Source organism: Rhinopithecus bieti, unplaced genomic scaffold, assembly GCF_001698545.2.
Source record: "Rhinopithecus bieti isolate Rb0 unplaced genomic scaffold, ASM169854v2 scaffold_36959, whole genome shotgun sequence".
NCBI lineage: Eukaryota > Metazoa > Chordata > Mammalia > Primates > Cercopithecidae > Rhinopithecus > Rhinopithecus bieti.
Genome location: NW_016816945.1, coordinates 2,743,221 through 2,769,006, shown reverse-complemented (window position 1 = coordinate 2,769,006; position 25,786 = coordinate 2,743,221). Strand labels below are relative to the sequence as shown.

Sequence of the window (25,786 nt, the reverse complement as noted above, 5' to 3'; positions counted from 1 at the left end):
TGAAAACAAAATTACAATTTTATAGAGCTCTAACTAAGCTACTTTGGGAAACTCAAACTAGGAAGGGTTGAAAATGCAATTTGAATTTGAAAGACAGCAAAGTTCAGTATAAAGTGTTTACTCTTGATCTAGAAATAAGATAGAGGCAATTGTTACCACTGCTAACGCTCCTTAATTTTTAAAGATAAATCATTATCTCTCTTGGGAAAATAAATATCTAGTACAATAATCCATCTGACTTTTATAACCAGGTACTTATTTAATTTTTCAATTGTGGAGAGCTCTATGGCTCCTCAGATAATCTATTCCAATTTTCAATAATGCTCTGAGAAATTATTATTATTAGATGAGATTTATTAATATACATTTGTCTCCCCCACTTCTATACCTATTATAGATTATTTTTTCTTAGCTTCTTCCCTCTAAATTACATAAAGATGGCTCTTTTGTTGAGGTTTTGGTTTTTGTGTGTGTGTGTGATGTAGAATCAACAGAACAGGTAGATAGATGTAGCTGAGTAAAGATATAATTATTCTTACCAGACGTTTATGTTTTGATTTTGTGTGTGTGACAAATTGAGAAATTCATAAATTGATAGAGACAACAAAAAATTCACAGAATCTAAGACACCAAAAATTCAGAGAAACTAAATTCAGAGAATCATGATAAACAGTTTATAAAGAGATGCAAGAGTTGTGAAGGGTTGCTGAGTGAGAAGATTTGGAGTAACAGAAAGATGTTAAAGAATTCAGGAAGAAAAGAAGAGAATGTTGAATGTGTTATTGGGCAAAGTCCTGTAGAAAATACAAGCTACACGTTTCTTTTAAAATTATTTTTGGTTGTTGGACTGTCTCCAAAGAATGGAGCTTTGTTTTACATCATATTGAACTGAAGTTTCTAAATCTCCACTCATTGCTTCTGCTATTTCTCTTTGGCTATATTCATTCAACATTTAACAAATAATTATTGAGTATCTACTGAGTGTCAGAGAACATTCTCAGCATTGAGTAAAAAAAGAAAAGCAAAGTCCTTACCCTCGTGGATTCGATTGTAGGAAGAAAAAACAAATCTTAACCCATGTTAGCAAGCAAAATTGTGATAAATTTTATAAATAAAACAAGTAGGATGTTGAGATAGAGAATAATAGGAGGAAGACTATTTTTCATAAGATTGTTATGGACCGTTTTTCTGAGGAGATAATATTTAAAGTCCTGAAGGAAAAGGAGCTAGCCATGCATATTATAGGAAGGAGAATGTTGCAGGCAGAAGAAAGATCTTACACAAGGACCTGAGGCATGCAATAGCTTATTTTGTTTGGGGTTTGTTCAAGGGACTGCATGAAATCTAGTATAGCAGGACTATAATGAACCAGGTCAGCAATAGCATGAGATGAGCTTGGCTGTGTGGTCAGGAGCCATATTTTGATGATGTTCTATACCTCATAGAAAGGACTTAGCATCTTGAACAATTGGAGGATTTAAAGCTAAAAGAGAAACATGATTGGATTTACATTTTGACAATGTAAATGTATATTATAAAAGCCAGGGTGAAGGCAGAGTCCAATAAGAGGTATTTGTGATTGACCAGAAATAGATGATTATAGCTGTAGAATGAAGTAGCTGAAAATTTAGAGAAGGGAGCATATTTAAAATATATTTTGGAAATAACCTTGCCAAGATTTGCTGATAGCTTAGACATAAGGTTTCAGAAGAAGGGTTAAAGAACAAATTCTAAGTATTTCTGAGTTGAAAAAAATTATTTTTAGCAGTATTTTCAAAATGAAAAGATGGATAGTGGAGGAGATAGGGACCCTGAATCTCCCTTTATCTTTTCTCTATGCTGGACTTAACTATAGCCTATTTATATAGGGCTTACATTTACAATAATTCAGTAGGTAGGCTGCTTACTATTCATGTTCTAGGTTATCTGAAATCATCTGAAAATATGTTTTCCTGATCTGACATAGTTCTTCGGAAGTGAATATGGTAAAACTATTGCTTCTTCCATTCTCAACGAAATGCTTAATACAGCTTAGGGTCACATCATAAATGAATTCCTAACTAATTTACTTTTAACTAAAATGTATTTTATAAATATAATATGTCTTATCACTCATGTTTTTAAATCACCATCATGTACCCCAGTGATTAAGTATATTTTGCCCAAGTGCAATATTTATTTCTATTTTACTTAATCTACTTAACTTACTCCAGGCTGTTGACACTATCTTAGATTTTTGTTCGGTATTAATTGATTTTGGTTTTTTATTATTTCATTGGAAAATGTAGCAACCATTTCTTTTATATTTTACTTCTCATTTATATAAACATTGATCAGAATGGAGCTGAAAACAGAACCATGTATCATGACATTAGATACCTCCCTTCAGCTTGGCATCATTTTATTAATCTTCAGTCTTTCATGGTCACTCAGCATTTCTGATCTCTATCTAAAAGTAATGAAAGATTTTATCAAACATACCGCTGAATACAGGTTTATCATGCCAAGGATATTTGAACCTGAATTAATTTTGACCATGTTAAAAATGAAATTGCATCTCATATAATTAGCTTATTGTCAACTTATAATATTCCTTGATTATTATTCCTTTACTAAGTGCTACCAAATATCCTTAAAATATTTTCTGCAATTATTGAGGACCAGCATTAAGTCTAAGGTAGGGTAGGTAATCGAATATACTTTCTGTTATCGAAAATGAGATCGTTATTAGATCATTCCCAGTCTTCTGATAACTTTTCCTTCTCTATGATCTCAAAGATCAATCAGTAAGTGCACACATTCTCTTTCCTTTCTTGCATTACATATAACAGAAAAGCCCATTTCTTTACTTTTGCAGCTTGTGTAAGCCTCAGTTCCTTTAGAGGTTTAAATTTTTTGATCATCTTTCTATAGATTTGTTCCCCTGTCATATATGTACCCTTTGTCATGAATTCTTCTTTTCTAAAACATGGAAGGAAGTATTTTTATAAAACGTGACAAACAATGACAGCCAGATACATGAAAAAGGATAATTAGGAGAAATGAAGTAAATATGTTTCTAAAAGGAGCTAACTAGTGATCTACTTAATTTCTGACCCTTTACATTTCATGAATCTATGAATTAACTGTATTTGTGATAGAGTTTGGGTATCTCAAATTTGGCAGATTTTTGGAGGGAGAGTTCTCATTTTTTTCAGGGGAATCTAAAGGTGTAAGTGCTAGTGGAAACAGGATCACTGAACATACTCGTTATTTTATCATGGGTAGGATAAAAGTGAGATATATAGAAGAAAGAAATGACACATTTCTATGGTTCAAATGCAATTTGAGGTGATTTTCAACATGTGATGAATTGCATTGTTAGGAGGGAGAAACAGAGAAGTTTCCAAATAGAGCAAAATTCTTAGAAGTAGGAAAATACAAGAGTGATGATGTAACATGAAGAGGACTTGCAGAAGAATTTGAGGCTGAAAAAGTATTTAGAGTTGTTGTTACAAACTGGATTGCAAAATAGTGCCACACATTGTATTTTCTCGTACTTACCTAATAGAAAAACCAAGGCCTAAATGAAAATAGAAGCAGCATTACTTAAAATTGTGTCATATTTTGACAATATGTTTTGGTATTGTGACTTCTTTAATTTTAATTATCTTTGGCAAGATTGAAAAATTTTTAAATGTAAAGAGAATATATGAGCTTAAAAGTCCTTATTTGTGTTTCCAGCGACATGAGGTGATTTTATCACATAAAGAATGAAAAAACATTGTCTTGTGTAAGAGTTGATAAGTGAAGAATTTTAAATGAAAATAAAACAGGTTTATTCCAGGAACAGATGATACTTAACACCTATAATGAGCATTAGAAAGCCCTTACCCTATGAGTCACTGCTTGAAGACAAATTGTTTTTGATAAGTAAATTAGAGAATATCACATACAACATTTAAAGAATAGAAACTCAGAAAACTGTAAGTACAGGGGACTGAGGCGCATATCCAAGTGTCTTTTCTAAATTATCAAATAAAGGAGATTTGAACAGCTAACAGGTCAAAGTAGTGGGGGAAATGTGAGGATGAATTCTCTATTTCAAAATTCTGTCAGCTGTGACGTATCAGAGAGCTTACCTGATTTTCTTCTTCTTAAACAAACATGGTGCCATTCACTGAAACTAGGACTAAGAACTAATATATTTGGAGGAAAAAAATATGGTTTGGATTCTCTTGAGTATGAGATGTCCATGTGAAAGAGCTCAGTTTATTGTTGTTATGATTATTAAATGAGTTAATAGTCATAAAGAACTTCACAATGGCAAAAGATAAGCACTATGTAAATGTTCCAGAAACAAATACACAAAAGCAAAGACCTCAGAAAGATCTATGTGAAAACAAATATTTGTGAGTCTTCAGAAGTTAGATCAGTGTTTCTTACCAAAGAAAGTATCATATCCCGAGAAAGTTTTTTAATATATAAACACATACCCTCATCTAACCTTCTGAACTTTTTCTCTATGATAGAGACTATTGGTTGCCTACCAATATATACTGTTTTCTTCTACCATGGTAACGGGCCCAAATTTCATTCCAGGCAGCAAAACGCCTAGCATTCCTTACCCTCCCCTTCATAGCGGGATATGGGGCCAATGAGATATTCAACAGAAGTTATTTGAAGAACCTCTGGAAAATCTCCTTAAGATACATGGCCTGTGTCCTATTGTCATTTCCCTTTTCCTCCAGCTTCTGACTGAAACGGTGTTTGGAGCTCTAGTAGCTATTTTGATTCATCTGAAAAGTTTGAGGATAGTACCCATGCAGATACAGTAAGAGATGATAAAGGAATTTTGAAAGAGCCTTTGCCCCTGATAACTTGATGAAAGCTCCATAACAGTCCTGGATGAACTGTGAAGAGGAAAGTAGATAACACTGTTACTAAAACATCCCACCCGGTTCACAGATACTATACAGTTACATTCCACAATGCCCCTGTTCCCCATGAAGCTCCTCTTCAATATTCTACTTGCTACTCTTCTTCCCACACATAGCTGATCCATTTGTCCCTTTTTTTTTTTCTGAGACGGAGTCTCACTCTTTTGCCCAGGCTGGAGTGCAATGGCTCAATCTCAGTTCACTGCAATCTCCACCTCCTGGGTTCAAGTGATCCCCCTGCCTTGGCCTCCCGAGTAGCTGGGATTACAAGCATGCACCACCACACCTGGCTAATTTTCATATTTCTAGTAGAGACATGGTTTCGCCATGTTGACCAGGCTGAGCTCGAACTCCTGACCTCAGTTGATCCACCTGCCTTGGCCTCCCAAAGCGCTGGGGTTACAGGCATGAGCCCCTGCACCTGGCCCATTTGTAGTTTTAAAACGTGATAATTCTGGTCCCATTTCTCCCTTCCTTTCTTTCTGTGTTATTGTCCGTCCTTTTCCTCCTCCATGTTACTGCCTTTAAGTGCTCTGTGAAATAATTTTGTCCCTCCCTTTATTACTCTTAATCTTCCTTCAGGCTTTCTGGGGAAAACTATCTTGCTTCTCTGTTTATTCCTTATTTTCCCTCTTCCCTTGTTCCTTTTGTCACGGCACTCTCCTGGCAGGTCTCTCTTTCCCTCAATCTCTCTTACGGCATTGGCCGATATTAGTAGAAAGACAGATTGTTAAAATTATACACAATGGAGTTTTAAAAATTTTTTTCTTAACCCTGCCTACCTCACAGGTTTTTGTTTTTGTATTTTAAATGAAAGTCAATCATGATAATGTATAATTCATGTGAGAACACTTGGAGAACTCTAAAACACATGAGATATTATCATTGTCATTGCTTTTATTTTATTTTCACAGAATATATATTATCCTGTCGATTTAAAAACTTCCAGTGAACACAGAAAACATGTTTCCTCTATTTTATGTGAATTAAAACCAAAAGATCTTGGCATGAAATCAAAACATCAAGACATCTCATTCAAAAGGTTAGTTATATGAATTTTTAATTGTATTTAATAAATATATTTTGATGAAGAGTAAATAATGTAATTAGAAATTGGGCATGTTGATTGGCAAGTATAAATCCAAAAGTCTAATGAAATATGTGTTGAGACTTCTAGATAAAAAATCCGTATCTTGGAGCAAATGAAGCCAGACACAAAAGAGTACATGTAATCCATGTATAAAAAGCTAAAAAATGATAATTATCTTCATAGGGGAGTAGTGAGTAGAAGAAATTACAAACAGGCATCTAGGATTTTGATAATATTATTTCTTGATCTGTGTGATGGTTATACGAGTTTGAAGAATTCATCCAGCTATACACCTGTGATTTGTTCACTTTTCTCTATATATTCTCTATTCCCATTAAAAATATTACAGCAATGTTAAAAAATTATATCTTATTCAATAGTTTCTAAATATACATATTCAGAAGGTTATTTTATGGATATCAAGAACCTCATTTGGGGTAGAAGTTGGGAATTATGAGAAATTTTTGTTAGCAAGAATCATTGAACTGATAGCTTTGTTACTGTATGACTATGTCAGCATTGTACCTCCTTCAGGAAATCTGTCAAGTATCAGAATAATTACTGCAAATTAGTTAAAATTTATAAGTTATTAAATTTCTTTCAGACTTTCGACATAATGATTTTTGTTGAATAAAAATGCATATTGTCTTACATTATCACTGATAAAATTTTAGTTTTAAATGTGATTTGTTTTTGTCTTACAAAATTTGTTCTGGTAAAATTTGTCATGATTAGATATGCTTTTCTTTATCTTTCACAGAAGAATCATAAAATCACTTTTGTAAAATCATTTGAAGGTCTTATTTTTCTCAAGGGCTTCTGCTCATTCTTAAATATTCAAATCTTTCTTTTTAAATCCCATGATGGTGTCTTTATCCCATTTGATTTTCTCTTCTTTGCAAATGAATTGGTCAAACTCTGTTAGTTCCTCGTTGCCAGTGGCTTTATTTCATCAGTTCTCCATTTTTACACATGTACTAATTTAATAAAACTATTTTTTTTTTAAAAAAAAGAATGGACTGTTCAACTGTATTGAAGGCCAGTTGAAAAGACTTTGTGTGTGTGGTCTTTTGGTTTGTTTGTTTGTTTGTTTGTTTGTTTTAAAACTGTCTCACTCTGTCACCTAAGTTTGAGTGCAGTGGAGTGATTATAGCTCCGTGCACCCTCGACCCCCTGGGATCAAGCGATCCTCCACCTCAGCCTCCTAAGTCGCTGGGACTACAGGCATATGCCACCATGCACAGCTATCTTTTGGATTTCTTGTAGAGATGAAATTCCACCATGTTGCCCAGGCTGGTCTTGAACTCCTGAGCTCAGGCAATCAACTGCCTCAGCCTCCCAAACTGCTGGGATTATAAGTGTGAGCCATCTCACCTGGCCAAAAGTCTTGGAATATGAAAACTAAATAGTATTTATTGAATCTGGAATATAGATACCAACGGTGGCCTTGACAAAAGCAAATTCAATGAAGTAGCAGAGAGAGGAACCATGTTGGAGAAGGTTAAGAGGGAATAGAAGTAAAGAAGTAAACACATTGACAATATTTAATGCTTTTGAGGTATTTTAAACTTTATGATTTTTATGCTGTCAATAATCTCAAGGCATTGAAAAAAAGAAATCAACCTTCTGAGTATCAAAATTCTAAATTATGAGCCAAAGACATTTTAGTGTTATCAATATTTTGTTATATTTATCTTTTGAAAATGTATTAAGTATATAAAAATTATAAAAGAACATTATGGTCAGAATATTTAAATAATCAAAATTTCATACCAAAAGTTAATTCTGGATATCATAAATTCTAGCTATTACTCCTGCCTTCTAAGGTAAAGGGAATTTGAGCGAATGACTGAGGATTAATTTTTTTTTTTCAAAATGGTACAGTCTGCTAATAGGTACCTACTTCCAACTAGGCTAGATATCTCTTCATAATCAAAGCATAGATGTGAGCATAAATTGCCCCACAATATGGATCATCTCTCAGTAGACCTATTTCCTAGATACTATTACTCCTGAGCACTGATTATGTTTTCTTCTTTGTTCACAAGCCCAAATATGAAGAAATATTAGAATGTGATAAAAAATTAATCTCTCTCAATTAAAAATATATATATATATGCATACAAGCATTTTATTCATGATTTTAGGAGGTTCATGGGATCACCAAAGCCCATCTATGGTCCTTAAATTAGTTGGTAAGAACAAGAATCACATAATTTAGCTAACACATGAGATTTTATGCTGCCTCTAAAATCTCCAAGAAAAGCTCACCTCAGTAAGTAATGGTTCTGGTATTATCAATTACAAATCTTGCACATTTTTGTATCTTCATTCCTTGAGCTATTCCTAAACATTAGACATTATATAAGACTTACTTGAGATATATGCGATGCTTAATGTTTCTGATGGAGCATAGATTAGTTTGAGTGCTATTCATATCACCTATTACCGTAATTCCAACTTTTAGATATCATTCTTAAATACTGATATTTGTGTGGCTAAATATAATGGTGATAATCAAACTACCTATAAGAGTAATATATGATTTGTTAATTTTTAATTGGAAATAACATGTTACTCTATATATTTTCTAATGCTTATATTGTTAATATAAGGTCAGCCTGAATAATTAATATATTGCTGAGTGTTACAACTCCTATATGGGACCATATTATTCCATTTTCTCACCTAGACTTTCAAAGTTGGCAAAACTTTTTAACTATTTATTAGGTAAATACACTAATGAATGGGACCCATGCTATTTGTACTATAACTACATGTCCCAGTTTGGCCCTAGAGAGTCTCAGTTTGTGTCTGTTGTCCTGGTGCATAACAGTGCCTTTCAGTCTTGAACATGCTCCAGTCTAAATGACATGTTTATTGTTATACAAAACATATGTGCCTTACTTTTTCTTCTTCATAAATCAGTTTAACATTATTGGATTGTCAAATTAGAATGACACAAATCAAAGGTCTTACCTCAGTATGAAACTGTACTAATAACATCAAGAATACAATCAAGAGACTCAAATGAAACAAGGAGACATCTGGGACATCAAGGGTAGCTTTCTAGGTCCTCTCTTCCCTTGGAGAATATGCACTTCTGACCCAGGAAAACGAAGTCTCTAGTGAGGATTATGAGTTTACTTCCAACAGAGGCAATTTTACATTACGAAGTATTTTCATTTTATTTTCCAGAGGATTGTGTAGTTTATTGATATTTTCCAGGGAACACACCTCACAGACTCTGTGTTTATTTCACAGAAGCAATTCTGGCAAGTCACAGTGGCTCATGCCTGTAATCTCAGAGTTTTGGGGGGCCAAGATAGGAGGAACATTTGAGGTTTGCAGGATGCAGTGAGCTATGATTGTGCTATTGTACTTTAGCCTGAGTGACTTAGCGAGACCCTGTCACTAAAAAATTATATAACTATATATAACTAGATGGATGATAGATGGTAGTTATATATACATACAAGCAATTTACCTATCTAACAAACTATATATATAACTATAAAAGTTGTATAGTTATATATATATATGTGTGTGTGTGTATATATATATGTGTGTGTGTATATATATAGCAAAGACAAGGAATCAATTACATATATATTGATATATATATATATAAACAATCTTTAGCCAGGGTCCGTCCTGCCAAAGGCATGCAATAGATAAGGTGTCTTTCTCCTGAAAAATATAATTTGTCTATTTTTTCTGGAGTTCCAGTTGACATGGAGGTTAGATTACTTCACAGTCTTCTTTTCTTCCTACAGGCCCCTCATTTTATAAAATAAAAATGAGTGGATTACTGGACAGATACTTTAACTCCTTCCTCCTACCCCTTCAACAGATTTTGAAATTGAGAGGTATTTTATTATGCTTAGATTTCTTTTTACTAAATCATAAGTTATTGCTAAACAATTATATATATATACATATATGTATCATTTTAAGTTCAGGGGTACATATGCAGGTTTATTACGTGAGTAAATTATATGTCACAGGGGTTTGGTGTACAGATTATTTCCTCACCCAGGTAATAAGCATAGTGCCCAATACGTATTTTTTTGATCCTCTCCCTCGCTTCCCTCCACTCTCCAGTAGGGCCTAGTGTCTGTTGCTCCCTTCTTTGTGTTCGTATGTACTTGATGTTTAGCTCCCATTTATAAGTGCGATCCTGTGGTATTTGATTTTCTGTTCCTGCATTAGTTCACTTAGGATAATGGCCTCCAGCTCCATCCATCTTGCTGCAAAGAACATTATCTCATTATTTTGGGGGCTGCATAGTATTCCGTGTTGCTTATGTGCCACATTTTAAAAATCCAGTCTACCACTGATGGGCATCTAGGTTGATTACATGTCTTTGCTATTGAGAATAGTGCTGCGATGAACATGTGTACATGTGTCTTTGTGATAGAAAAATTTATATTCCTTTGGGTATGTGACCGATAATGGGATTGCTAGACCAAATAGTAATTCTATTTTATTTCAGAAGTCGCCAAACTGCTTCCCATAATGGGTGAACTAATTTATATTCCCATCAGCAGTGTATAAACCTTTTCTTTTCTCCACAATCTTGCATTATCTGTTGTTTTTTGACTTTTTATAACCATTCTGACTGATTGATGTGAGATAGCATTTCACTGTGGTTTTGATTTGCATGTCTTTTTCTTTCTTTTTTTTTTTTTTTTTTTTTGAGACGGAGTCTCGCTCGGTCACCGGGGCTGGAGTGCAGTGGCCGGATCTCAGTTCACTGCAACCTCCGCCTCCCAGGTTTATGCCATTCTCCTGCCTCAGCCTCCCGAGTAGCTGGGACTACAGGCGCCCGCCACCTCGCCCGGCTAGTTTTTTGTATTTTTTAGTAGAGACGGGGTTTCATCGTGTTAGCCAGGATGGTCTCCATCTCCTGACCTCGTGATACGCCCGTCTCTGCCTCCCAAAGTGCTGGGATTACAGGCTTGAGCCACCGCGCCCGGCCTGATTTGCATTTCTTTAATGATTAGTGATATTAGATAAATATTTTCATCAGCCCTAAGCATTCAACATTCAACTAGGGCATATGAAATCCTACTGTCATGGAGCTTGCATATTGTTGTAATGATGATATTACAACTTTCAGTGGAAATTTTGGAAGATTATGAAGTTCAAAGTCTCCATGTACCTACTTGGAACTTGTGACTAAGGATAGATATTATACTGTCTCATTTATATTATCAAATAAATGGTAATTTACTTGTATGTGACATTTTAGCTGCTGATTGAATTTGTTATAAATATTATCCAAAATTCCTGTTGTATTAATTAGCTAGTTTTTAATAATAGATGCTTTTATCATCTTTAACTTAAGGCCATTATTTCTCCTAACTTCTTTTTATAATGCTTATCCAAATTTTTTTATTTTCTCTACAAAATGATATAACACTATAGATCAGACATTTTAAAATAATGCTATACTTCATGAATACCTATTCCATCGGCTGCTGTAAGAAGCATTTTCAGTATTAAAAATTAACATACAAACTTATTGATTTACACTGAAAAGATGTGGCATACAAGGCTGAAATTGAAACCTTAAAAGTGTGTGTTCTGTTAGTGATTTTTAACCCTTTATAGTAAGTATAGCTGGAGAATGGGCCAATCTTCTACAGCTATTTCAAAGTACCATTTATATTTCAGATGCAGTTATAAAGAAGTAAATTCAAATACTTTCCAGAAAATGCCAGCTGCTACATAAAAGATATTTCTGAGAAAAAAACCTACTACTTCCTATTCAGAAAAAAAGGTCAAAAGTTTAATTATTTGAGGGTCATTGTATCATAGTGCCTGTGATCAGATTTATGCAGGATTTAGTTATTTTACCTTCATTATATACTTTTTCTTGCTCCAAATCCACTTATATCTGAAATGAAGACTCTAAAGGTGATTTTATGGTTTCCATTGAAACACGTTACATTTTCTGTCTCCACCATTTTTCTTCCAAATTCATCCAATTTATCACATCTTTCTGATTTCAATCCACTTGTGCTTTATGCAATTTTAACAGTGCTTTTTTTTTTTTTTTTTTTTTTTTTTAACCATTCTCCTAGATTGTTTGCTGGAATGACTGAATTTTAGTCTAGGATATAAAATAGTATCAACTAAATTACTTCAGATGAGCAATTAGAGCATACTCAAGCATATAAAACTAGAAATCTTTGCCACCAGATGTTAAATTAAAAGCAAACAAGCAAACAAACCAAAAATGGATTTTGTTTTTGTGTCTGTGTAATATTTCAAATTGCTTTTAAAATATTTTAAATGCTTTTACTACTGAGAACAGAGAGAAAGAAGGTGAAATTTAAATCAGATATGTTTGAATTTATTTTGTAATTTTAAGCACCAGTGCCATATATTCCATGTGCTCCCCTGCATTGCCCAGCTTCCCATGCAGGTATGTAAAAATTATGTGGTCGGTCTCTCTACTTGACTGTGAGCAAAAGTAAAAGTGATCATTTCGGAGTGAAAGCAATTAAAAGCATCATTCTATTTCCCTGCTATGCAGATCTTAGAGGCCATATGTTCCATTAATATAGCTGCAAGGTCCTCCTGACCCACGTTGTTTCTTAGATGAGAAATAAAGAAATCTTCACTGTGTTAAACTGTTGAGATTACAGGGTTTATCTGTGAGGGAAGTTAGGATTAATCATGCTATTAAATACAGAAATTAGTATCAAACAAAAAACATAAAATATGGCCCTATCTTTGTGATTAGTTATAGGAGATGAGAAAATTGATATCAGAGGCTGAAAAGATGGCAATCCAAGTTGTTTAGAGCAAAGAATGTCCCCATGATAACTTGGAAGGCAAACTATGTGCCTACTAATTTATGTCTCTAAGGGAAGAAGCTGGAAGACGGAATGTTGATTCTGTATGTTGGTTGTACTTGACTATGTTTGGCAAATTACCTTATAGCAAAAAGAGAGCTCAGAAAAGTAGCTGGTTTACAAGACAAAATAAAAGAAAGTGAAGAGTTCCAAAATTAGAGCCTTGCACATTTGGAAAGCTGTCTGCTTCTAAATCACAAATAGTAAAACAATAAATTTAACAAATCTTTTAGACAGAGGCCCAAACTTCTTAAATGAAAATGATGACTCACAGCACAGTTTAGATTAAGCATATGGGCTTCCCATCTATTATTCTAGATTTATAGTAACTTCCATTAAATTGCTAGTGAGTTGTGGGAAGAAATTAAGAAAAAAAAAAGCAGATATGGAAACTACATATGACTCCAAAAGAATTTTGGGTGTAATCAACCACATATGGAGCTCGCAGAAGAAAATAGATCAGATATCTATAATTTTAAAGGAAAGATATTACCAGAGAACTTTAGCCTAAAATGCCTTTAAGCATTCAAGACTTAAATATACACTTGATCCCCTCATCTTCAGCACTAAAAAGTGCACTGAAAAAGCTTTTGTAGCCTCTGAGATAGGCAATTCCCTAATTCTCCACACCTTCAGAATGCAGGAAAACTCCACATGGAAAGCAGAATCAGGGACTAATTCAGGAACCACCTGTAACTGAAGGTAGGAGAAGTTCACAAAGTGTGTACTTCCACTTGTGGTTAGTCTTTCGCTGTTCCACTTTTGTATATTTAATATGTATATGAATGGGTGGGGCAGAAGGCGGATGATTTCTCTTTTATTTCATAAGTCTCTGGACTAAAAACTTATCCAGACCTGATTGAGAGATACTGCACACAGAGATTCTGGACTTGATGGGATTTCAGTTGTCATTTTTTAGGAGTGTGTTCTACGTTTGGGGAAAAGGGATCAAAGGATCTTTGGTGACCTGTGGCAATAATTTTGTTCTTACAAAGTATTCTACTTGTTTCTCTACGTTTTCTAGCTTTCCTTAAATTTAATTGGGGTGACATAATTTATTACTGGTTAATAAATTCTGACTCAAATTAAGTGTGTCACTTCTGGGCTAAGCACACCATTCTCTTTATTTAGTTGCTTTAGCGTCCCTAGAGAGCTTATGTTTCAGATGGTATAGCTACATTATGTACGAAGAATGCTACCCCCTCCCCCAGTTTAGGTTTGAATGAGCAAGAAATCAACTTTTGTTTTGTTAACCATTATGATTTTAGGTTTTGTCTGCCATGGTATCTAGTGTTAATTATCTTGACTAATATACTAACCATGGTGATGGACTTTCCTTATAATCAAATAGCTATAATAAAAGCATGTATTTCTTAAGTAGGCTATGAAAATTAAGTGAAAGAATGCATGGATAGCACTTGACATAAAGTCTAGCACATTTGTATACTCAATTGTCCAGTAAAATATCTAGCACAGAATAATTGTTAATAAATGTTAGCTGCTGCTGCTGCTGCTGCTGCTGCTGCTGCTGCTGCTGCTGCTGCTGTTATTGTTATTATTAGACCTCATATACCAATAGAACTGAAATGTATTGTGAAAAGTAGCTGTGGTTATACCAAAAAATGTGTCTATTGTATAATTTTTTTGAGAATTTAGAAAGAAAAGTGATAAGAAATGGAAGCCCATAGGGGATTATTAAGTACACATTATGTCAAATAAATCTAATTTTCATTATTATTGTTTAATAATTTATGTAATATTTATACGGGCTGTCTTGATATTTAGAGATCTTTGCATTTAAGAGATTTTCATAATAATTTTAGGACAAAATAGAAAATAGTCATGGGTATTTTTTTTCTGTTTTTTTTTTTTTCTAGATGGAGTTTCACTCTTCTTGCCCAGGCTGGAGTGCAGTGGCATGATCTCGGCTCACTGTAACCTCTGCCTCCCAGGTTCAAGTGATTCTCCAGCCTCAGCCTACCAGGTAGTTGGGATTACAGGTGTGCACCACCATGCCCAGCTAATTTTGTATTTTTAGTAATGATGGGGTTTCACTATGTTGGTCAGGCTGGTCTCAAACTCCTCACCTCAGGTGATCTACCCACCTCGGCCTCCCAAAGAGCTGGGATTATAGGCATGAGTCACCGCACCCTGCCTCAGTTTTTATGTAGTTGAATAATCTTACTTAACAACATTTTTAAATGCTTCAATGCTAACCTGGAATTAGCTTTTTAAGGGACTATCTCAGGATCATTCTTTTTATTACCATATTAGAATTAAGTACAAACAACATGATTATACATTTTATGAAGCCAGAAGAGTGAGCTAATATTTTATAAAAAATAAAATTATAAATATTTAGACTGAAACAAAGAGCTAAAGCCAGGAATGTAAAATGTTTAGCAAGTATAAATCTGCCATTTAAAAAAATATTCAAACACAGATTAAACGATACATGATTTAAAGCAAATTCATGCGAAGGCATTCAACTTTTAATTTTCCTCAAGCTAACTATGGAGGAACAGTGTGTTTTGTACCTCTTCAATAGCTGATATATCTTTGGCTTTATGAATTGATGCATCCACAGTGAGATAAAAACCTACTATTTTACTCTGATGTCAGCTCTCCTAGGATTATGATTCACCTTTGAAAATGATTATAACCAGCAGAAGCTTTTAGAGAAATGGGTAATTATAATGCTAAGGGGACTTGGAATCAAAACAAGGGGAGACTGTTCCTTAACATAAAACTTTCTTAAAATTAGACCAGCATAAAGTCAAAATGAAATATTTAAGAATTAGTCACTTCCTTCACTGAAAATATGCAAACATAAGCTGGGATAAGCATTTGTTGAGCTTTTTGAATAAGGAAGGCAATAAAAATAATTGGTTTGGTTGTACTAGAAGTTTTCTGTAGTGCCAGCTATCTTGTAATAGTCTGTAGTTCTTTGATTGTAAGTACAGTGAACAAAGCCTTGGAGAAATATACGAGAATATTAAGTAGCCAAATGTAACAGGAGAACTAGGTGGAGAAAAGAGACAAAAGGGAAAGAAAAATTATTCAAAAAATAGTTACTTTCCAAATTTGATGAAAAACTGTATTCTACATATTTAAGGATATCAACAAACTCCAAATAAGATAAACAGAAATATTTCCATCCAGACACATTATAATCAAAATATTAAGAACAAAATATAAAGATAGAATTTTGAAAGTAGTAAGAGAAAATTCATTACATGCAAGGAACTCCAATGAGAATAATAACTTACTGCTCATCAGATATAATGAGGCCAGAAGGCAGTAAGATAACATCAAAATGCTGAAAGAAAAGAAAACTATCAACCAAGATTCTTAAATTCAGAAAAAACTGTCTTTCAAAAATAAAGGTGAAATAAAGACATTCCTAGATGAATGAAGGTGAAATAAAAACATTCCCAGATAAATGAAAGCTGAGAGATATCATTGCTAAAAGATGCGCCTTAGAAGGAGTATGAAGGAAAGTTCCACAAATTGAAAGCAAGTGGCACCAAACAGTATTTCAAATCCACATGAAAAACCAAAGAGTGCTAATAAAGGTTAAAAAGTCAGTAATTACAGCTACTCGGAAGGCTGAGGCAGGAGAATGGCGTGAACCCAGGAGGCGGAGCTTGCAGTGAGCTGAGATCTGGCCACTGCACTCCAGCCTGGGCGACAGAGCGAGACTCCGTCTCAAAAAAAAAAAAAAAAAAAAATGCAATAATTAAAAAAACAATGTAATTGCACCTTTCTTCTTCTTTTCTCTTTTAACTTAATTTAAAAACAACTAAATAAAACAATATGTATATATAATTATATTGTTGGCTATATAACATGTAGAAATGTAATATCTTTGGTAATAACAGCATAGAGGAGGTAGGTATAACAAAGTTATATTGGAGTAATGAAATGATGTGAGATGGTAAAAAGCCTAGAGAAAGAACTAGGACAAAAATCGGTAAATAAAAAAGCTAATAACAAGTCTATGACTATATATACTTGCTCTCCACTTTTGTCAGTTTTCTAAATATATATACAGTATAATTACAAAAATATTTTTACCATATATAGACATTATACATTATATGTAGTATCTATATATGCACAAAAGTGGGAAATGACATCTGTAAGAGTCAAGTTTTCATATTTTACTGGAATTTACTGGAAATCTGGTGTCATTTTGATAACTTAAGATATATATCTATTGCAAGCCCTAGAGTGACCCCTGAGAATATAGCCCAAAAAGAAAATTAAACAATCATTAAAATAATTTAAATGATGCCATAAAAAATATTCACACACCATATCAAGATAAAATTAAATGTGAATTGATAAAGATCCAATCGAAAGACAGATTGCCAGATTTAATTTAAAAACAATCCACCTACATACTTTCTAAAGCAAACACACTATAGACTTAAAGTTTCATGTAATTTGAAAATAAAATGATGGAAAATGATACCATGCAAACAGCAATCATCAGAGAACTGGAGGGACTGTATTAATATCGGTCAAAAAAAAAAACGAAAAAGCAGTGTTGCTGGAAATAAAGAGGGTCATGTCACAATAATGAAAGAGTCAACACTTTAGGAATATATAACAAATATAAAAATGTATACACCTAACAATAGAAACCTCAAATTGACAGAAAGCAAAATCTGACAGAACTGAAGAGAGAACTAGACATTGCAACAATAAGAATTGGAGACATTTATATGCCACTTTGAATAAAGGATTCAATAAATGGGTAGAAGATCCAAATGAACCTAGAAGATTTGACCAACAGTGTAAAGCAGGCACACTGAATGAACCACTCATCAGTAGCAGAATACACATTCTTCTCAAGTGTGCATGGAATATTTTCTAGTTTAAACCGTATACAAGTATACCAGGTTATGAAAAGAATCAAGGAATTTTAAAAGATGGAAATGATTCAAAACATGTTCTTTATTCATTATGAGATTACATTGGAAATCAATGATAGAAGAAAATTTTAAAATCTCACAAATGTACAAATAACGTGGAAATTAGAAAACACCCGTTCTCGTTTCTTTGTTGTTGTTGTTGTTGTTGTTTGGTTTTGGGGTTTTTTGTTTCTAGTTTTCATTTTGTTTTGTGTTTTGGTAGTGGTTGTTATTTTAGGACTACTTGAGTGTCTATTTTATTTAATTGTTTTATTTTACATTTTAACTTTTATTTTAGGTTCAGGGGAACATATGAATGTTTATTACATATATAAATTGTATGTTATATGGGTTTGGTGTACAGATTGTTTCCTCACCCAGGTAATAGGCATAGTACCCGATAGGTAGTTTTTCGCTCCTCACCCTCCTCACACCCGCCACTTTCAAGTGGGCCCCTGTGTCTGCTGTTCCCTTCATTGTAACCATATATACTTGATGTTTAGCTCCCATGCTCAGGATAATGGCCTACAACTCCAACCATATTACTGCAAAGGACATGATCTCATTCTTTTTCATGGCTGTGTGGTATTCCATGTTGTGTATATACCATATTTTCTTTATCTAGTCTACCGTTGATGGACATTAAGGTTGATTCTGTGTCTTTGCTACTGTGAATAGTGCTGTGATTTCTATTCCTTTTGAGTACTCATTCTGTTTTAAGTTCTTTCAGAAATTGTCAAACTACTTTCTACAGTGAGTGCACTCATTTACATTTCCATCAACAGTGTATAAGCCTTCCCTTTCCTCTGCAATCTTGCCAGCATCTGTTGTTTTTTTGACATTTTAGTAATAGCCATTCTGACTGGTGTGAGGTGGTATCTCACTGTGGTTTTGATTTGCATTACTCTAATGGTTAGTGATATTGAGCATTGTTTCATATGCTTGTTGGTTATATACATGTCTTCTTTAAAAACGTGTCTTTTCATGTCTTTTGCCCAATTTTTAATGGGGTTGTTTTCACTTGTATATTTGTTTAAGTTCCCTATAGATTTTTGGATACTAGACCTTTGTTGGACTCATAGTTTGCAAATATTTTCTCCCTATTCTGTAGGTTGTCTGTTTACTTTGTTGATAATTTATTTTGCCACGCGGAAGAAGCTTTTTAGTTTAATTAGGTCCCATTGGTCAATTTTATTTTCTTTTGAGAAAAACTCTCACTCTGTCTCCTAGGCTGGAGTGCAGTGGTATGATCTCAGCTCCCTGTAACTTCTGCCTCCCAGGCTCAAGGAATCCTGCCACCTCAGCCTCCCTAGCAGCTGTGACTACAGGCATGTGCCACCAAGCTTGGCTATATTTGTATTATTTATACAGAGAGGGTCTCACTAAGTTATGCAGCCTAGTCTCCAGCTCCTGAGCTCAAGCAATTCACTGGACTAGGCCTCCCAAAGTGCTGAGACTACTGGTGTAAGTCACCATGCCCAACCACATTTGTCAAGTTTTGTTTTTGTTGCAATTGCTTTTGCCATCTTGATCATGAAATCTTTGCCTGGTCCCATGTCCAGAATATTATTTCCTAGGTTACCCTTCAGGGTTTTCATGGTTTTAAATTTTACATTTAAATCTTTAATAGATCTTGAGTTGATTCTTGTATATGGTATAAGGAAGTGGTCGAGTTTTCATTTTCTGCAAATGTAGTATAGTTTGAAGTCAGGTAATGTGATGCCTCCAGCTCTGTTCTTATTGTTTAGGATCGTCTTGGCTATTCAGTCTGTATTTTGGTTCCATATGAATTTTAAAATATTCTAATTCAATGAAGAATGTCATTGATAATTTGATAGGAATAACATTGAATCTGTTCATTGCTTTGGCCAATATGACCATTTTAACAATATTGATTATCAATATTGATTCTTCCTATCAATGAACATGGAATGTTTTTCCATTTGTGTCATTTCTGATTTCTTTGAGCAGCATTTTATAATTCTCATTAGAGAGTTCTTTCACCACCCCAGTTAGCTGTATTCCTAGATATTTCATTCTTTTTGTGGCTATTGTGAATGGAATTGTATTCTTGATTTGACTCTCAGCGTGGATGTTGTTGGCATATAAGGATGTTATTACTTTTTGTACATTGATTTCATATCCTGAAACTTTGCTGAAGTCATATGTCAGATCAAGTCCTGCCCCTCCACCTCTCTAAGCAGCTTTCCCTGACAGCTCAAATGTCCTTGAAAGTTGTGACATCTGCTGCCAGAATTCCAGAAGTCTGTGGTAAGAGAGGGACGCTTCTCGCCTGCTCAACTCACCCCTTCCCCAGAAGTCATTGGGGGTCAAAATGAGTCCTGATGTGTGGTAACTACATGCAGAGGTCCCAGATTCCTGCCCCTTCAACCTAGCATGTGTTTCTTGTCTGTCTGCTCTCAATGCCTTCCTTCTGAAGATCTGCTTGGAGTGCACCAGTCTTCCTGATGTCCTGGTCCCTTGGTGGTAGATGTTCCTCCTACCTTTTTTCTTTTTTTCTTTTTTTTGGTGACAAGGTCTTGCTGTGTTGCCCACTGTGAACTCAAACTCCTGGGCTCAAGTGATCTCTAGTAGCTGGAACGACAGTCATGGACCATCACACCCAGCTACACCCTCTCTAATAACAAATGAATCAGAGAAAAAAATTACAAATGACATTAGAAAATATAGATAGGTAAATGAAAACAAAAACAACTTATGAGGTTCAGCTAAAGCAGTACTGAGAATGAAATTTATATCTGTAAGCACCTCTATTAAAATGCAAAATACTTCAAATATATAACCTAACTTTCCACCTTAAGAAAAAAGGAGAAGAAGAAGAGGAAGAGGAAGAAGAAGGAGAAGGAGAAGGAGGAAGAAGAAGAAGACTCAGGCTACTAGAATCAGAAATGAAACAGGGGACATTACCACAAATTTTCCAGAAATAAAAAGGATGATAAAGGAATACAATGAACAATATGCAAAGACATTTTATGATAGATGAAATGAACACTTTCCTGGAAGTATAAAAATACACAAATATTTGAAAATCATTTATATAGTGAATAATTTGAAAATAATTTAAGAATACAATTTTATTTATAATAGAAACAAGAAGAACAAAATACTTAGGAATAAATTTAACAAAGGAAGTACAAGACTTCTATACTGAAGAATTAAAGTAGATCTAAATAATTATAAAGACACTCATGTTCTTGAAATGGTTGACTTAAAATTGTTAAGATGATATTACTACTGAAAGCAATCAAGAGATACAAGCAATCCCTGTCAAAATTTCAATGCTTTTTCTTTTCAGAAATGGAAAAGGTGATCCTAAATTCCACATAGAATGTAGGGGATTTCCAGCAAACAAAACGATCTTTAAAATAAAACAAATTTGAAGAACTCACAGTTCCTGATTTGAAAGTTACTGCAACGCTATAATAATTAAGACAATGTGAAACTGACATAATGAAAGACATTTAGATCAAGGCAATATAATTTTTTGACAAGAGTGCTATGATAATTTATTGAGGAAAGAATAATTTTCAAAAAATAGTGCTGGGAAAGATATATATCTACATTCAAAATTGATGTTGGATCCCTATACAAAATGTACAAAATTTAACCATGTACAAAATTAACTTTAAATGGATCATGGACCTAAACATAGGAATTAAAATTATAAATGTCTTAGAAGAAAAGATAGGAGTAATCTTTTAACTTGGGCAATGATTTTTTAGATATGCCACTAAGAGCGTAAGCCAAAAAATATTAAGAAAAGAAAAAAAAGAAGCAAATAAATACAGATAGAAATTGAAAGACTGAACTACATCAAAGTTGAAAAAATAAACAACTTTGTGCTTCAAAGTATACCATCAAGAAAGTGAAAAGACACTCACTGAGTAAGATAAAATATTTGCAAATAACATATCTGTTATGGACTTGTACCCAGAAATATTAAAAATCTCTTACAACATCTTTGGCCACCAGGGCAATACAAATAAAGAATTCAATGAGATTCTATTTCATACCCATTCAGATGGCTATAGTAAAAAACACAGACAGTGCAAAGGGTTGGCAAAGATAAGGAGAAATTGGAAACTTCGTGGATTGCAGATGGATTTCCATACATTGCTGGCTGTAAAATGATACATACATTTACTTTCTATTTTGTTTATAATTAATACCTAATAATTATACATATTTATGTGGTACAGTGTGATGTTTCAATACATGTACACATTGCACAATGATCGATAGCATAATTAGCATATTCACTACCTCAAACATTTACCATTTCCTTGTGTTAGATGCATTCAAACTCCACTCTTCTAGCTATTTGAAAACATGCTACAAATTGTTGTTGATTATAGTCACTCCCCAGTGTTACAAAACGCTAGAACTTATTCCTCCTATTTGTGTATCTATTAACCAACCTCTGACTATTTCCCTTCTCCAACACTCCCCAGCCTCTGGAAACCACTATTTTATTCTTTACTTCTATGAGATAAACTTTTCTAACTTCCATATATGCAAGAGAACATATGATATTTGCCTTTCTATACCTGGCTTATATCGCTTAATATAACATTCTCCAGGCTCATCATGTTGTAGTGAATGACAGGATTTCATTCCATTTTATTTCTGCATAATATTCCATTGTATATATATACCACATTTTCATTATCCATTCATCTGTTGATGAACAAAGGTTGATTCCATTTCTTGGCTATTGTGAATAGTGCTGCAACAAACATGGGAGTTCAGATGTCTCTTTGAATACTAATATCATTTCCTTTGGATGAATACCCAGTAGTGGAACTTCTGGATCATATGATACTTCTATTTTTAGTTTTTTGAGGAACTTCCATACTATTTTCCATAGTCATTGTAATAATGTATGCTCCTACCAACAGTGTATAAGGGTTCTCCATTCTCTGCATTCTCACTAGTATTTATTTTTTTGTTTGTTTTTTTGATAGTAGCCATTCTAAGAGGGTTGAGGCAATATCTCACTGTGGTTTTGATTTGCATTTTCTTGATGATTGGTGATATTAAACATTTTGTCATATACTTACTGACAAATTTTATGTTTTCTTCTGATAAATGTCTAGTCAGGGATTTTAACTATTTTTTATTTGGGTTGCTTGTTTTTTAGCTATTGAGTTTGAGTTCCCTATGTATTTTTGATATTAACCCCTGATCACATGTATAGTTTGTGAATATATTCTCCCATTCTGCTGATTGGTTCCTCTGCTGTGCAGCAGCTTTTCAGTTTGGTGTAATCCCATTTGTCTATTTTTGCTTTTGTTACCTGTGCCTTCAAAGTCTAATTCAAAAAGGCCTTGCCCAGCCCTATGTCATGCAGCGTTTCCCTTTTGTTTTCTAGTAGTTTCAAAGTTTCAAGTCTTACATACAAGTTTTTAATGCATTTCAAGTAGACTTTTTATATGGTTAGAGATAAGGGTCTAGTTTCATTCTTCTGCATGTGAATATTTAGTGTTTGCAGCACCACTTATTGAAAAGACTGTTCTTGTTGAATGATTATTCCTGCCACCTTTGTCTAAAATCAGTTGGCTGTGAACATATGAATTTACTTATGAGCTGTCTATTATGTTCCACTGATCTGTGTGTCTGCATTTATGCCAGTACCATTCTGCTTTGGTTACTATACCTTTTTAGTGTATTTTAATGTCAGGTAGTATGCTTCCACTACCTGACATTAAAATATACTAAAAAGCTGTAGTAACTTGTATTCATTTTGCTCAAAATTGCTTTGGATATTCAGGATCTTATATAATTTGGGGATTATTTTTTCTATTCTGTGAAGAATGTCGTTAGTATTTTGATAGGAATAGCAATGAATCTGTAGATCACTTTGGGTAGTATATTAGACCGTTCTCACACTGCTATAAAGATATTACCTGAAACTGGGTAATCTGTAAACAAAAGAGGTTTAATTGACTCACAGTTCTGCATGGCTTGGGAGGCCCCAGGAAACTTACAATCACAGCAAAGGCAAAGTGGAAGTAAGGTACATCTTTCATGGCTGCAGGAGAGAGAGAGTTCAGGGGAAACAGCCACTTTTAAACCATCAGATCTTGAGAAAACTTCCTCATTATCATGAGACCAGCATGGGAGAAACCACCTCCGTGATCTGATTATGCCCCACCAGGTCCCTCCCTCAACATGTGGGGGTTACAATTCAAGATGAGATTTGTGTGGGGACACATATCAGGTAGTATGGACATTTTAACAATACTAATTGTGACAATCCATGAACATAGGATAGTTTTCCATTTATTTTTGTGTTCCTGAAACTATTTCATCAGTATTTTGTATTTTATAGAAATATTTTCTTTTCATGGTTAAATTTATTTCTAGGTATTTTATTTTTGTAGTTATTGTAAATGGGATTGCATTCTTGATTTATTATTCAGACAGTTCACTGTTGGTGTATTAAAACACTACTGATTTTTGTATGTTGATTTTGTATCTGCAACTTTACTGAATTCATTTACTAGTTATAACAGTTTTTTGGTGGAGTCTTCATGGTTTTTTGTATGTATGATCATGTCATCTGCAAGGAGGAATAGTTTGACTTTCTCTGTTCCAATTTGGATCCCTATTTTCCCTCTTGCCTAATTGCTCTGGCTGGGACTTCTAGTACTATGTTGAATACAAGTGGTGAAAGTGGGCATCTTTATCTTTTTCCAGATCTTAGAGAAAAAGCTTTCAAAATTTTCCCATTGTGTATGATGTGAGCTATGGTTTTGTCATATATGGTCTTTACTGTGTTGAAGTGTGTTCCTGCTCTATCTAATTTGTTGAATTTTTTATATTTATTTGTTTATTTGTTTATTTTTGAGACAGAGTCCCACTCTGTCACCCAGGCTGGAGGGCAGTGGCACGGTCTCAGCTCACTGCAAACTCCACCTCCTGGGTTGGAGCGATTCTGCTGCCTCAGCCTCCCGAGTAGCTGGGACTACAGGCACCCAGCAGCACACCTGGCTAATTTTTTGTGTGTTTTCAGCAGAGATGGGGTTTCACTGTGTTAGCCAGGATGGTCTCCATCTCCTGACGTCGTGATCCGTCCACCTCAGCCTCTCAAAGTGCTGGGATTACAGGCGTGAGCCACCGCACCACGGCTTTGTTCAGTTTTTATCAAGAAGGGGTGTTTAATTTGATGAGTGCTATTCCTGCATCTGATACAGCCACTTTTGAAAAACAGATTGGCCATCTTCAAACATTAAACAGTTATCATATGAACCCCTAATTTTATTTCTAGCTGTATACCCAAGAGAATCATAAACATATGTCCACATATAAATTGCTTATGAAAGAAGCAGTATTTACAGCAGTTCAAAGGTGAAAACAAATCAAATGTCCATGAACTAGTAAATAAAAAATGCATTACCTAGTCCTGGGCATATAATGAATACATATAATGAATGATATTCAAATATAAAGAGGAATGAAATACTGATATATGCTACAACATGGATGATTCTTGCAAACATGTTAAATAAGAGAGAAGACATAAAAGGCACATATTTTATGACTCCATGTATATGTAATGCCCAGAAAATACAAACCTATAAAGATATAAAATAGGTTTGTAGTTGTCAGGGGCAGAAAAGAGGGAGGAACAAGAAATGATTGTTAATAGATACCACATTTCTTTCTAGGGTGATGAAAATGTTCTTGAATTAGGTAGTCAGACAGTTGCATTATTCTGTGACAAAAAAACACTGAATCATACCCTTTATATGTATGTGTGTATATATAAAAAGTGTGTATTTATGTATGTATGTATGTGTGTGTATGTGTATATATGCATGTGTATGTAGTGCATACACTTCATGATGGTTGCATTATTCTGTGATAAAAAGTGGCAAAGACACACTGAATTATATACTTTATATGTATGTGGGTATTTATATAAATTATATTTATATTTACATATTATTTAACATTATATTTTATATA

General features: G+C 34.0%; 1 protein-coding gene across 1 annotated transcript in view; it reads left to right on the top strand.

The window, feature by feature from the left end:
* The first annotated feature begins 5,835 nt into the window (after positions 1-5,835).
* Positions 5,836-25,786, top strand: part of LOC108517547 (leucine-rich repeat and IQ domain-containing protein 3) — a 51,392-nt gene continuing 31,441 nt past the window's right edge. The window contains exons 1-2 of the mRNA XM_017855533.1: positions 5,836-5,960; positions 9,784-9,878. Coding sequence (XP_017711022.1) covers positions 9,809-9,878 — 70 coding nt within the window. The 5' untranslated portion in view covers positions 5,836-5,960; positions 9,784-9,808. The remainder of the gene's footprint in view (positions 5,961-9,783; positions 9,879-25,786) is intronic.